Below are 14,852 nucleotides of genomic sequence, written 5' to 3'. Positions count from 1 at the left end.
TACCTGTAATCCCAGCAGGTAGAAGGGGGGTCTGAGGCAGGTGGACCACTCGAGGTCAGGAGTTCAAGAGCAGCATGGCCAACATGGTGAAACCCTGTCTCTTCTAAAAAGCATGGTGGCACGTGCCTGTAATTGCAGCTACTCCAGAGGCTGAAGTGGGAGAATCACTTGAACCCAGAAGATGGAGGTTGCAGTGAGCCAAGATCCCCCCAGTGCACTCCAGCCTGGCCTACAGAGCATGTCTTCATCTCAATAAAATAAAATAAAATAAAAATTTAAACTTTGTTCCTTTTTTCTTGAATGATAATTACATTTATGAAAATTGCAGCTCATTTCTCTCATTTGCATGTTTTTATATTTAGGTTGTGTAATGTAACATTAAAATGTTTTTAAAGAAAGCTAATTTGTTAGTGGTTTGAGTTTCTACAAGCCATGATATTGCAAATATTTTTAACAATAACCAAAATCACTTGAAGAAAACACGTTTGACTTAAATAGTAATTTTATAGAATATACTTTTAAAGAGAGAAACTATTCTACAGAGGAAAATAACTTCCCATGCCACAATTATTTTATTTATGTAAACTTTTTTCAGGAATCAATAACCAGGAAATGTCAATACATAAGCAATCTAAGATTAGCCATGAATTAGTAATGATAGTATAACGAAATAAAATTTAATAATAAATGAACTATTTTTACCTTTGCATTATAGGGAATGAAATGTTTTGATAAAGCTTCAGGTGTATGCATCCATGTTTTGTCTGCAATAAAAAATACACAGAGTTATATTTTAGGTTTCCATGGTGTCATATTCATGCATTACCATTTGTATGGTAATTTAGGACATAGAGTATTTCTAATTCGAGATTCTTTGCCAAATTGACAAAGAATAACCACTCAGATAGAAGAACAATGCAGCTGGGGCGTAATTATAGGATTCTTTCTTTGGTATAAAAGTCCCTAGCTTTCCTTTTTAAAGTTTTCAAATAATAAAAATCATACCAATTTTTAAAAGAACATATAAAAACCACATCAGTGGGCTATGAGTAATTGCATTCATTTGTGATTTAAAACAAGTATCTTTCTTCTTTCACTTTATGCTCTCATGAATTATAGGTTATTTTTCTTAATTCCTAGAACAATAAAATATAATCTGCTCTTTAACTCTTTGCGAATATTGTATTGCAGCATCAAGATTTAGCTATTCTAAAGGGAAATTATCATATTATACGAACAACTGCATTTGTATGAAGCTGAAATAAACCAACTTACTATGCTCATTTGGAAATCAATATAATATTATGATAAATCTTTATTCTAAATTTGAGGAAACATTGATTGAAGGTCTTCTCTCAGGAGTTTTGGATATAAATAGTCTCAAATGCAGTAAATCAAAATGTTTCTTAGATAAGTGTCAAAAATATTAGAAATATAAGGATAGAATATATTAAAACTAATTGTATTATATATTATTTTTATCTTGTTATTTATATTTATATTACTAATATTTTTAATTTAATTTTTGAACTTTATTAATATAGCCCACATATTTTCCCCAATATTTTGAGGAATGCATAAGGGGGAGAAAAAAATGTTAACATTTACATGAAACAGATTGGCTTTTTTTGAATCTGCACTTATTTGGAGTAAGACCTCAATCTTCAATGATATTTTGCCTCCATTAGTGTAGTTTTGTATGTATCTTATTTTTCATGGGAGTTTAAAAATTTGGAATCAATATTATAAATAGAACAAAATCAAAGATTTATTTTACCATGAAACATACAAGTACAAACTGGAAGGAAACACTGTATTACTAACAAAGTAGTTTCAACATTAAATTTAGATTTTTTAAATGCTGTTAACAGAAACTAATTTGATACCCTTAATATGTTCTTCTTAAACTGGGTGAATGTGAAGATATAGAGAAAATGACACATATTTTTGGAATGTAAATTATTTTATACTATGTGAATAATAATGCACTGTATTTATATTAAACTTGTTTATGGGGTACAATGCAATATTCTCAAGTATTTCCAATACAAAAGATGAAGGGCCAAGAGAATTGGGTCTATTTCTGACTACTAGAGTGAATATATGATAGCCATACTTGGGTGAAATATTTTGAACAGCAATACATTGTAAGCTTAAAAAAATATTGACGTTGACATTTAATGTGTGAAATTTGTATTTTCTATAAGGATTTTCATCTTAGCTATACTTTTTGTGATTGCTAATGGATAGTAATATGATTAATTCAAGAACAATTTGCACTTAGATTTAGAATATAATCTTGCTTTTATACATTAAAAGAAGTAAATCACAATACTTCTTCCAAGGCAATAAAACACAAAACAACAAAAACACCTTTAGGAAAACTAAGAAGATGTCCAATTTCTCCTTTTAACTCCTTCACTGAATTCTTTTCATGTCTCCTTTCCAAAACATACAACACATCTCAGGAGTATGTAAACGCTGACTAAACTCTCACTATGATGGGTCACACCAATCCTGAGGCAGAGAGGTATTAATAATTTCTTTCTCCTATAAGCCACTATTACTTGAAAACTGATGAAAATGCCTCTGTTGCAGACTCATATTGCAGAGACCTAAAAAGAGTATACCAAGCTGCTTCTGCTGACAGACTAAAATAATCACAATATTAAATTCCAGTGGATAAGCTGCAGTTCCTACAATGACAAAAATCTGCATCCATATTATCAAGCGCTGATAATTTAGTGCTTGTTTATTACATAACCTCAAGTATGAGCAGTACATTTATAAAACCTGAAGGATTTCCAAAATGAGTTCTTACTGTCATCCTAATTTATACTTTGGCAAAAAAATGACAAAATAAAACTCTTTATATTAACTTATAGATAGGACTAAATCTTGAGTAGGAAATACACATGATGGTCCTTGGACACTATATGTGTTCATAGAAGGTATCAGATATATGAAAATGTGCAGAAATGGGAATACAGACATTCTAGAAAGAGTTCCTCTTCATTGAATTAAAGTAAAATCACTAACTCAAAATTGAAGACTTACATGAAGGAAAATGCCAACATTTCAACATATTTGACAAATATCAATGTACTCTGATTGCTGGATCAATAAATTTAGGTTTTCAAAATGCATCTAGATTAAGAACTCATCAAGAAATATAGAGTAAATTCATTATTTTTGTGTCATCAGAGCTTACAATGGTGAAACACCTACTTTTGAGTATATTAAATTTAAAACTAAATGCTGGTTAATGAATAGATGCATTTGAATAAAATGTTAAAAAAGAAAGTAACATTTAAATATTAAATTTTAAGTGCTGTGCATTATGATATCTACTCAATAGTATGTCAACTAAGTTTAAAAAATGTAATTAGTTGAATTATTTAATCATTTATTCACATGTTATTTTTATACTTTTTTACTTAATGATTTATATTTGATGTAATAAAGAGAATATAGAATATTTTTAATTAAAAGAGAAAATTAACAGAGGGAAAAAATCTAAAACAAAGACAATCATTAAAATTTAATCTATGATTATATTTGACTAATTTTTAAAGAGCTTTTCAAAAGAGCTCAAAATGATATGACTCTAATATATTCAGCACTCTTCAGAATCTCTGAGTAACTCTAACACCATTAGAGCATTTGCAAAGAAAATCAGTGAATTCAATCAAGAAATACAAACTTACTAATTCGGAGATTTAATTTAAAAAAAAAACACAATTATGTTTAGGTTTAAGATGGTCTTTTTTCCTTAGGCTTCTGAAGTCCTGGATCATTTAGTAAGATTACATGTGATGGCCAAGTATATTGGGTATCTATGAAATAAAGAGATAAGCTTTTACTGATAGAAGACCATCTTGCTTTGTTTAGGATACTGTACACAGGGTATGTTGATGGTAGTTTTGGAAACGTGACTTAAATTAAATATTCTCTAGTGATATAATTATAGCTTATAGCTCCAGCTTATCCAGATATACAAATTCTCTCAAACAATTTAAGTTTTTCATCTGAAATTAAAATTTAATGAAATAATGCTATTGATTGAAACCAGGAACAGAGGCTCTTACAATTTTTCCTTTAACAACTTCACCGAATGATAGAGTCAGAATTGATTGGTGAACTTAAGGTAAAATTTTCAGTTCAAGTTTTAACTTCGGGTTGGAGTAAAATATTAGTGAATAATTTCATGATACTAAACCATTAGACCTGAAAAATAAGAGAAGTCAAAAGAAATTCAAAGAGAATGAAGCAAATCAGGATATAACAAGTGCTTCTGCTTCTTGATTCTCCAAATCACCCCACTATTCCTATGGGTGTACTCCCACTGTGTTCAAATAAGACAAATATACAATTACTGGTTACTCACATTACTATCCAACTCTTCGGATTTCTCAGTGAAAAACCATTCTAAACCCCCTTCAAATAAACAGTAAATTACAGATGTGTAGTTTCAACTTTAAAGTGATAGGAAAGGAGGATTGTAAGCATATATATATATAAAGAAGGTCTAGAAGTATTTATTAAAAATAAGTTAGAGTGATTAAAGTGTTAAGTTGTGATGTAAGATTTCTATTACTTTATTAAAAATACTTCAGGTTGGGCACAGTGGCTCCCGCCTATAATCCCAACACTTTGGGAGGCCAAGGCAGGAGGATCACTTGATGCTAGGGGTTTGAGACCAGCCCTGGCAACGTAGCAAGATCCTATCTCTATATAAAACAAAACAAAAACTTCAATATATCATGTAATTATAGATTTTGTTACTAGTAAAAATGAAAGAAACACTATTTTACTTTTGGTAACTGTTGTAAATCAGGAGCAGCTATAGACTTAATAAATGTCATTTTGCTTTCCCCTTATTCAGGAAAAATAAGTAAAATAATAAATTTCTAGCTTCCCAGGGTTGAAGAGTGCCTTAAAGGTCACATTATCTAAATTCTCACTGAATACATTAATCTTCTCTGCCACATCCAAATGTTTGAACACCTCTCATTTCAGAGACCAAAAAAAGCTAGTAATTTGAGTAATTTAATTAAACTTTTACATGACTTTCTTGGAATTCATTTTCCCTATATTAAATCAGTGACATTATCATTTACACCTATTTGTCCTTTACTAAACTCAACCCCATGGCTAAATGGCAGTCCTTCAAATATTGAAAGACAGCTCTCATTAACACATGAATGGTTCTCAGTCATGCTTCCTGTTGCATGGCTGAAAGTCCTGAAGTCATCTCAGTCTTTCTCATCTGGGCACGTTACTATGTGTCAGTTAACACTGTAACCTTTTAAAGGGAGAACACCCAGTGCCTGACTGCCTGATATTGAACAGAACACTAGTCATAGTTCTGGACTATTCATTATCCATACATTAGAAAATGACACAGAGCCTTTGATACTCACACTGTTGACTTTATTCTTCAGCCATTTTTACTCAGACAGCATTCAAGATGCATCTTCCAAATAACAGCAATATTTGAATCATGATAAAAGTATTAGATATTCTGTGCCCTTGTGTGACAATTTGCAGTATCTTAGTAAGTTTATAGTGTGGAATAAGGCCTAACTTGTCATTTTCTCCTCACACATCTGTAATCCTACCATAGCATTCCTGTATCATTACCTTCTTGTTTTCAACCATCTATGAATTTGATTATCATTATTTAAACATTCTTCCCCAATTTATTAATCATGTAAAACAGGAGAAAGCCCCATGCCCTCCACTAGAGAACTCCTTTGAGAATGGAAAGGATACATTATTTAAACTTCACTGATCTACACAAAGTTATACTTATTTTTCTATCTTTCTTTATAAGTGCATCATAAAATAGTTTGTCAAATGCCATGTTTTTCTGCCCATTAAAAAACAACACCTAACTAGCTGTTTCTTTCAGTCCTATAGTGATCGCTATAATATACTACATTCGTAGTTATTTAAATTCCTACCTAAAAATTAATAACAAACTTATTTTGGCCTCATTGCTTTCAATCTATCTACTACCAATCCTCACATATTGTTCAATGATACATGAAGCCTGTGCACACACACACACACACACATAATTATGAATGAATTTATGTTACCTTAATCTTATGTAAGCCCAGGGAATTTAGTATTATATGGCTACATAAGCTAAAGTTAGGACAAAGTTTCAGATCATTTTATTCTTTGCAATTTCACAACAAGCTTCAAATTGCCAGGTGACATATTATCACATATGTATTGTGAACTCAGTGTAATAAACAACTTTGATCTTTCACTAGGGTGATAACTAAGGAAAGCTAATTAGCAACGTTTGCAGATTTGTGTTGCTCTAATCTAACTTCATTTCTGGGCCAGGTGGTTTGACAACAAGAAAAACTGATTTCTTAACATCTCTGCTTATGTTCATAGCAACATTGGCTTGACTCCCAAGTTTTAAAAAATGACCACGCTTACCTTTCTTCCTGCTAAAAGCACGGTTCATGATGAGGATCAGCCAAATAAATGTTCAGTTCCACGCCTTATATCCTGTAAAATGACAAAATATTAAAACATAAACAAAGGACTGTTGACTGACCTCTCTTTTGCTAATGTGGTTTTAATTATAAAGGCTTTTTAAATTTTTAAAAATATTTACAAACAGTATTCTAAAATGCCTCAAAGGACATTGGGTAAGAAAAAACACAAGTGCTTAATAACATGAGTGGCACAAACAGATAGGAACATCTCAACAGAAATTCCTCCCAAGTTCTTCAATTTTGTCTTTTTTCTATTATATATCCATCATTAACTATATTTATTTGCAAACTTAAGGAGAAGAAAGATCAATACTTTTTCCTCAGCTTGTTGACAAGAGGTGTGTATATAAACACTTTACTTTTTATTTACCTGAGGCCCAGAAGAGTTTCATGTTTATTACAAAGTCACAAAGACAGGTGATATACTAGGAGCAGTGGTTAAAACATAGGATAAAATTACCTACCACTTAAGATTGTTTTACACATTAGGAAAGGTATGAAAGTACTTGGCACAGTATTTGGTACATATTGAGCTCAGAAAATATTAGCTACTATCTTTGTCTTAGATATAGCATGGGATCTAAATTTAATGCTCTTTTTATATGCATTATTTATCCATCAAAGAGGTCCTCTTAATACCTGTTCTGTAGTGTATTCGCTATGAGGGTTACAAACCAAATTCAGCAGCTTAGGTAAAGGACTTTATGCACTGTTGTCCAATTGAGACCTTTCCATTTTATATATTTAATGACTTCGTGTAAACAACAACAACAACAAAAAGATTTCTGGAGTAATTCCCTCAGAGACTCAGAGACAATTCACATTAAGGTCTAAGAAGAAAGTTATGATTAAATATTTATTGGTACTGCATTGTAATCTATATTTGGGGTCCACAAAATAGTTAATCTTACTGATACAACACTCAGAAATAACTTTGCTGCTCTAGCAACAGAATATTCACGAAATGACATTAAGATAGCCTTTCACTTCTGCTTTATCTTCTATGAGGACTAGTGTTACAGATATATTACAGGGTAACACAAATACTTTTTTAGAATTAAAATATTTTGCTATTTTTTAAAAATTTGCATTTTTTTCATTTTTAGAATTCAACCACATTAAATAAAACTGTTTAATAATGTTCTTCCTTGAAAACCTAGAGACTTGCTTCAACAGAAATCAAAGGAAACTCATGTGCTCAGTGTAAGAGCCCAGTTTGGCGTGCTTCCATCTGCAGATGACAAGACAGTAACTGAACTCTGGGTAAAACTTTCCCCACTCTCTGCCCACTATTGCCTAGAGGTCTCAGCTGTTAGAGATAAATTCACGAGAGACCAAAAGCTCTGCATGATTCTGGAAATAGCTTCCTCCATTCCACTCTAAGTCTCAAAGTCTCACCACCACTTCCTGCTAGGAGACCTTCATAATTTTATCACATTCTTTATTCCTAAGTATGTGAGTCAACATAAGCAGTTCAGGTTACTCTCATCACTCAGAGAATCTAATTCTAATGCATTACATTCTGTAACCACATCTTTCACTTCTCCCATCATCTGGAAACATTTCACTGTGTCATCTGGCATTCACAGTAAATCATTATCAAAATGCACTCAGCATTTTTTCTAAAGATTTTATCCACTCTGCCGCTCTTATTGAAACCTAGTTGTTGCCTGAGCAAACTAGTTCTACTGCAGTCCTTTCAAGAGGCTGGCTGTTTATCTGCCACACATATTATACCAATAGACCAAGAAATTATGCATTTTCAATTACTGTACTTCTCTTTTTTTTCAAAACCCTTAATTTCTTTGAGGATTTTGCCATCAGACTCTATATACATAATGGAATATAACACAACAGAGAATATAATATATTTGGTATCATTTCAAAAGTCACTTTTCACCTATATCTTAACAGATCTGGTTATTTATTGAGCATATCCTGAAGAAATAAGGAAAAATTAAAAATAAACTAGTAGAAAAAGAACATAATATATGCAAATGTAAAATCTGTCTTCTCTGGAAAAATAAAGTGACAAAATACTATGAAGTTTATTAATCAGCAGACCAAATTTTATATACCTGTCCACTACTCAAATTTCATCACTATGAAGTGGACATTTTCAACAAAAGAAGATTGTGAAATATAAAAAAGGAGTTTAATACTATATGATTTAAAAATTCTTAAAATTAAATAATAGTGTGACTTTTAAATTAAAAAAAATAAAATATAAACAACTTGGGGGCATATAAATAGAACAAGAATAACAAAAAAAAACTCTTCACATAATTATATAAAGTTCATTTGAGCAAACATAGAGGATATATAATGACATGATAATACTATGACTCTAAAACACCAGAAGCACTTTTGCTTGCTCACAAAATGCATAGATATAAATGTCAATCTATATCAGATAAGTTATTCTTTTGAAATAAACTATAATTTAACTATCTAAACACCACTTCTTAGCATTTTATTTGATGCAATGTGCACTCTACAGTTTTTTTGTAAAACACGTCTTACAACTCCACCAGAAAGTATGTAGATACTAGCTACTTTGTTCAGTACCCCAAAGTGTATAATACAATACATGACACTAGGTTGGCATTCAATGTACTATTTATTTTATGTATTAATAATGCATGTTTTAATGTACTTTTATAATTGAAATAAAATATATAGTTAAAATTTTAATGTTAATAAGTTAAGAAATACAATTCTATGTAAATTGACTTTATCTCAATTTATGGTGTAACATAAATCCTTCTTTTTAGAGAAACTTTTCACAAATATTGTTTTAGTGACTACAAACACATGCATGAATCATTTCCCTATTATTAAAAAATTGTTACTTTTGGGAGGCAGAACAAGATGGCAGCATAGAAGGCTCCACCAATCGTCTCCCCAACAAAGACATCAATTTAACAACCATCCAAACAAACAAACAAAAGCACCTTCACAAGAATCAAACATCAGATGAGCACTCACAGTGCCTGGTTTTAACTTTGTATCACTGAAAGAGGCACTGAAAAGGTAGAAGGAACAGTTTTGAATCACCAGCATCACTCCTCTCCTACCCTCAGCAGGAGCATTTCTGAGTGCTGGGGAAGGGAGACCACAGCAATTGTAAGGCATCCTGTTATAGCAGAAAGGAAAACCACACCAAACTCAATTGAACCCTGGCCATGGAGGGAGCCTTTAAAACTGCCTTAGCCAGAGGGATATGTCTGATCCCAGCTGTCGAAACTTTAGTTACCACAAGCCTTGCCACTGTGGGCTAAAGTGTTCTGGGGCTCCAAATAAACTGGAAAGGCAATCTAGGCCACAAGCAATGCAAGTTTTAGGTGAGTCCTAGTAATGAACTGGGTCCAGAGCTAGTAGAATGCTGGGGCACGTGACCTACTGAGACACAAGCTGAGGCAATTAAGCTCCAAAAGAGACCCTTTCTTTCCATTCAAGGAGAGAAGAGGGAAGAGTGGAAAGGACTCTGTCTTGCATCTTGGATAGCAGTTCAGTGACAGCAGGGTAGGGCGTCTGTCAGAGTTATCAGGTACCTGTTCCAGGCTCTAGCTCTAATACAACATTTCTAGACACCTTGCACCAGAAGATAATCCTTTGCCTTGAAAGGAAAAACTCAGTACGAGTAGCCTTCATTACCTACTAACTGAAGAGCCCTTGGGCATTGAATAACCAGCAGTAATACTCAAGTGGTACATCAAGAAACTTGGGTGAGACTCTGAGGCTTGCTGGCTTCAAGTGAGACTCAGCACATTCTCAACTGTGGTGGCTATGGGGCAAGACTCCTTCAGCTTGAGAAAAGTGGAGGGAAAAGTAAAGGGGACTTTGTCTTGCACCTAGATACCAGCTCAGCCACAGTGGGGTAGACAACCAACTGGTCTCTTGGGGTTGCTGATTCCAAAACTGGGCTCTTGCACAACATTTCTGGACCTGTCCTTGGCCAGAGGTGAGTCCATTGCCCAGAAGGGTGAGTCTCAGGACTGGCAAGATTCACCACAAGCTGACTAAAGAGCCCATGGACCTTAAGATAACATCAGCAGTAGGCTGGCAGTACTCACTGCAGGCCTGTAGTGACAGTTGCCATGGGGTGAGGCACACCTTCCTTTGGAAAGGGGATGAAAGATTGAGAAGGACTGTGTTTTGTGGTTTCAGCTCAGCCACAGTACAATAGAACACTAGAAAGACTTCTAAGTGGTTTTGACTCTAGTTCATGGCTTCCAATAGGCAACTCTGGACCTGCCTGGGGCCTGGGATAACACAGTGCCCTGAATGGAAGGACAGAGACCTAGCTGGCTTTGCCACCTGCTGATTGTAAATCCCCAGGGTCTTGAGAGAAAACAGGCAATAGCCAGGGGTTACAGCAGGTCTTGGGCAAGAACCAGTGCTGTTCTGGCTTCAGGTCTGACCCAACACAGTATGTCACTCCACCCCACTTCAGGTGGTTCAGAACAGAGAGAGAGAGAGAAAGAAAGAGACCCCATTTGTTTGAAAGAAAAAGAAAAGAAGAAGAGAAGAGGTCAACTCTCTGCATGGTGATCTGGAGAATTCTTTCAGATCTTGTCCAAGACCATCAGGGCAGTATCTCTATGAGTCTCTAAGAACCACAGCATTACTGGGCTTCGGGTCCCCCCTAAAGCAGATACAACTTAGATCACAACATCCAAGTCTTTTTGAATATCTGAAAAGCTTTCCCAAGAAGGACAGGTACAAACAAGTGCAGACTTCAAAGACTACAATAAATACCTAACTCTTCAATGCCCAGACACAGACAATCATCTACAAGTACTAAGACAATCCAGGTAAACATGACCTCACCAAATAAACTAAATCAGGCATGAGAAAACAACCCTGGAAAAACAAAGATGTGTCACCTTTCAGACAGAGAATTCAAAATAGCTTTGTTGAAGAAAATGAAAGAAATTCAAGATATCACAGAGAAGGCATTCAGAATTCTCTTAGATAAATTAAAGAAAGAGATTGAAATAATTAAAAAGAATCAAGCAGAAATTCTGGACCTGAAAAATGCAATGGACATAGTAAAGAACATATGAGAGTCTTTTAATAGCAGAAATGACCAAACAGAAGAAACAATTAATGAGCTTGAAGCCAAGCTATTGAAAAACACATGGTCAGAGGAGACAAAAGAAAAAAAGAATTAAAAAGAATGAAGCATGCCTGCCAAATCTAGAAAATAGCCTCAAAAGGGCAAATCAAAGTGTTACTTGGCCTTAAAGAGGGAACAGAGAAAGAGATAGGAGTAGAAAGTTTATTCGAAAGGATAATATCAGAAAACTTCACAAACCTAGAGGAAGAGAGCAATATCCAAGTACGAGAAGGTTATACAACACCAAGCAGATTTAACACAAAGAAGACTATCTCAAGGCCATTAATAATCAAACTCCCAAAGATCAAGGATAAAGAAAAGATGCTAAAATCAACAAAAGAAAGGAAATAAATAATAACACACAATGGAGTTCCAATACATCTGGCAGCAGAATTTTCAGTGGTAACCTTACAGGCCAAGAGAGAATGTCATGACATATTTAAACTGCTAAAGGAAAAAAATCTTTTATCCTAGAATAGTATATACAGTGAAAATATCCTTTAAACATAAAGGAGACATAAAGACTTTCCCAGACAAACAACAGCTGAGTTATTTCATCAACGCAAGACCTGTCCTAGAATAGATGCTAAAGCAAGAACTTTAGTCAGAAAGAAAAGAACATTAATGAGCAATAAGCAACACCAAAGATACAAAACTCACTGGTAATAGTAAGAACACAGAAAAACAGAATATTGTGACACTGTAACTGTGGTGTGTAAACTACTCTGAAGTAGAAAGACTAAACCATGAAACAATCAAAAATAGTAACTACAACAACTTTTCTGGACATAGTACAACAAGATATAAATGGAAATAATAAAAAGTTAAAAAAAGCAGGGACATAGTTAAGATGCAGAGTTTTTATTTCATTTCTTTTTGCTTATTAGTTGGTTTATGCAAACAGTGTTAAATTGTTATCAGCTTAAGATAATGTGTTATAAAGTAATACTTGCAAGCCTCATTGTGTAACCTCAAACCAAAAAACATACAAGAGATACACAAAAAATGAAAAGCAAAAAACTAAGTCATATCACCAGACAAAATCTCCTTCAATAAAAGGAAGACAGGAAGGAAAGAAAAAAGGAAGAGAAGATCACAAAACAACCAGAAAACAAATAATAAAATGGCAGGAGTAAGTCCTTAGTTATCAATAATATCATTGAACATAAATGGACTAAACTCTCCAATCAAAAGACATAGAGTAGCTAAACAAGGGAGTGGGGGCAGTGGCGGGAAGCGTCATTGATCTGTTGCCTACAAGAAACACACTTCACCTATAAAGGCATTCATAGACTGAAAATAAAGGTATAAAGGTATTCCATGCCAAGAGAAACCAAAAAAGAGTAGGAGTAGCTATATTTATTTCAGATAAAATAGATTTCAAGGCAAAAACTACAAAAGGAGAAAAAGAAGGTCACTATATCATAATGAAGTGGTCAATTCAGCAAGAGGATATAACAATTTTTAAAATATAGAGTTAGACTCCAATACAATAATAGCTGGAGATTTCAACATCCCACTTTTAGCACTAAACAGATGTTCCAGACAGAAAATGAACAAAGCAACTTCAAACTTAATCTACACTCTAGACAAAATGGAGGTAACAGATATTTACAGAACATTTAATCCAGTGATTGCAGAATACACATTATTTTCCTCAGAGCATGGATCATTCTAAAGGATAGATCATATGGTAGGTCACAAAACAGTTTAAAACATTCGAAAAACTGAAATAATATCTAGCATCTTCTCTGACCAAAGCTGAATAAAACTAGAAATCAATAACAAGAAGAATTCTGAAAACTATACAAATATATGAAAATTTAAACAAAATGCTCCAGAATGATGAGTGGGTTAGTGAAGAAATTGAGAAGGAAATTGGAAATTTTCCTGAAACAAATGACAATGGAAACTCAGTATACGAAAACCTACGGAATACAGCCAAAGCAGTACTAAAAGGGAAGTTTATAGCCATAAGTGACTCCATCAAAAAAGAAGAAAAGCTTCAAATAAACAACCTAATGATACATCTTAAAAATTAGGAAAACAAGAGCAACCCAAACTCAAAATTAGTAAAGAGAAAATATCCAAATAAATCAAATCTGACACATAAAAGGAGATTGTACAACTGATACAGCAGACATTCAAAGGATCATTAGTGGCTACTATCAGCAACTGCATGCCAATAAATTAGAAAAATCTAGAATAAATGGACAAATTCCTAGAAACATAAAATGTATCACAACTGAACCAGGAAGATATTCAAAACAGGAACAAATCAATAACAAGTGACAAGATCAAAGCTGTAATAAAGTCTCACAGTAAAGAAAACTCTGGGACCTGATGGCTTCACTGCTCAATTCTACCAAACATTTAAAGAATTAGTATCAATACTACCCAAAGTATTCCAAAAAATAGAGGAGGGAATACTTCCAAAGTCATTCTACGAGGCCAGTATTACCTTGACTCTAAAACCAGATAAAGTCACATCTGAAAAAAATAAAACTATAAGCCAATATCACTAATGAATACTGATGCAAAAATCCTCAACACAGTACTAGTGAACTGAATTCAACAATACATTAAAAATATCACTCATCATGAATCCCAAGTGGGATTTTATCTTTGGGATGAAAGAATGGTCAACATAGGCAAATCAATCAGTGTGCTGCATCATACAAACAGATCAAGGGATTAAAAACCATATGATCATTTCAATAGATGCTAAAAAAGCATTTGATAAAATTCAACATCTTTCATGATAAAAACCATAAAAAATGAGTATTCAACATAATAAAAACCATATATGACAGATCCACAGCTACTATCATACTAAATGAAGAAAGACCAAAAGCCTTTCCTTTGAAATCTGGAACACAAGGATGCACACTTTCACCACTGCTATTCACTCTCTCTTGCTCCTGCTCACACCGTGTGAGATGCCTCACTCCCCCTTTGCCTACTGCCATGACTAGAGGTTCCTGAAGCCTCCCCAGAAGCAGAAACCACTATGCTTCCTGTACAGCCTGCAGAACCGTGAGCCAGTTAAACCTCATTTCTTTATAAATTACCCAGTTTCAGGTATCTTTTTATATCAATGTGAGAATGGACTAATGCACTTGTGATCCTGGAAAAAAAGCAAAAGTTAAAAGAAATTATCCCACACCTTTGTGTTCCAGAAACAGCTTATTGCAAGGAACCCTTCCCCA

General features: G+C 33.6%; 1 protein-coding gene across 31 annotated transcripts in view; it reads right to left on the bottom strand.

Moving 5' to 3' along the window:
- Positions 1-14,852, bottom strand: part of GULP1 (GULP PTB domain containing engulfment adaptor 1) — a 314,696-nt gene that overhangs the window by 121,955 nt on the left and 177,889 nt on the right. For all 31 annotated transcript variants that reach the window (XM_054478465.2, XM_054478469.2, XM_063647689.1 and 28 more), the window contains 2 exons: positions 6,460-6,531; positions 703-764 (listed from right to left, as the gene is read on the bottom strand). In XM_054478465.2, coding sequence (XP_054334440.1) covers positions 703-764; positions 6,460-6,487 — 90 coding nt within the window. In that variant the 5' untranslated portion in view covers positions 6,488-6,531. The remainder of the gene's footprint in view (positions 1-702; positions 765-6,459; positions 6,532-14,852) is intronic.

Source organism: Pongo pygmaeus, chromosome 11, assembly GCF_028885625.2.
Source record: "Pongo pygmaeus isolate AG05252 chromosome 11, NHGRI_mPonPyg2-v2.0_pri, whole genome shotgun sequence".
Lineage (NCBI taxonomy): Eukaryota > Metazoa > Chordata > Mammalia > Primates > Hominidae > Pongo > Pongo pygmaeus.
Note: the sequence above shows the minus strand (reverse complement) of the source record. Positions and strands in the feature narration are given on the sequence as shown.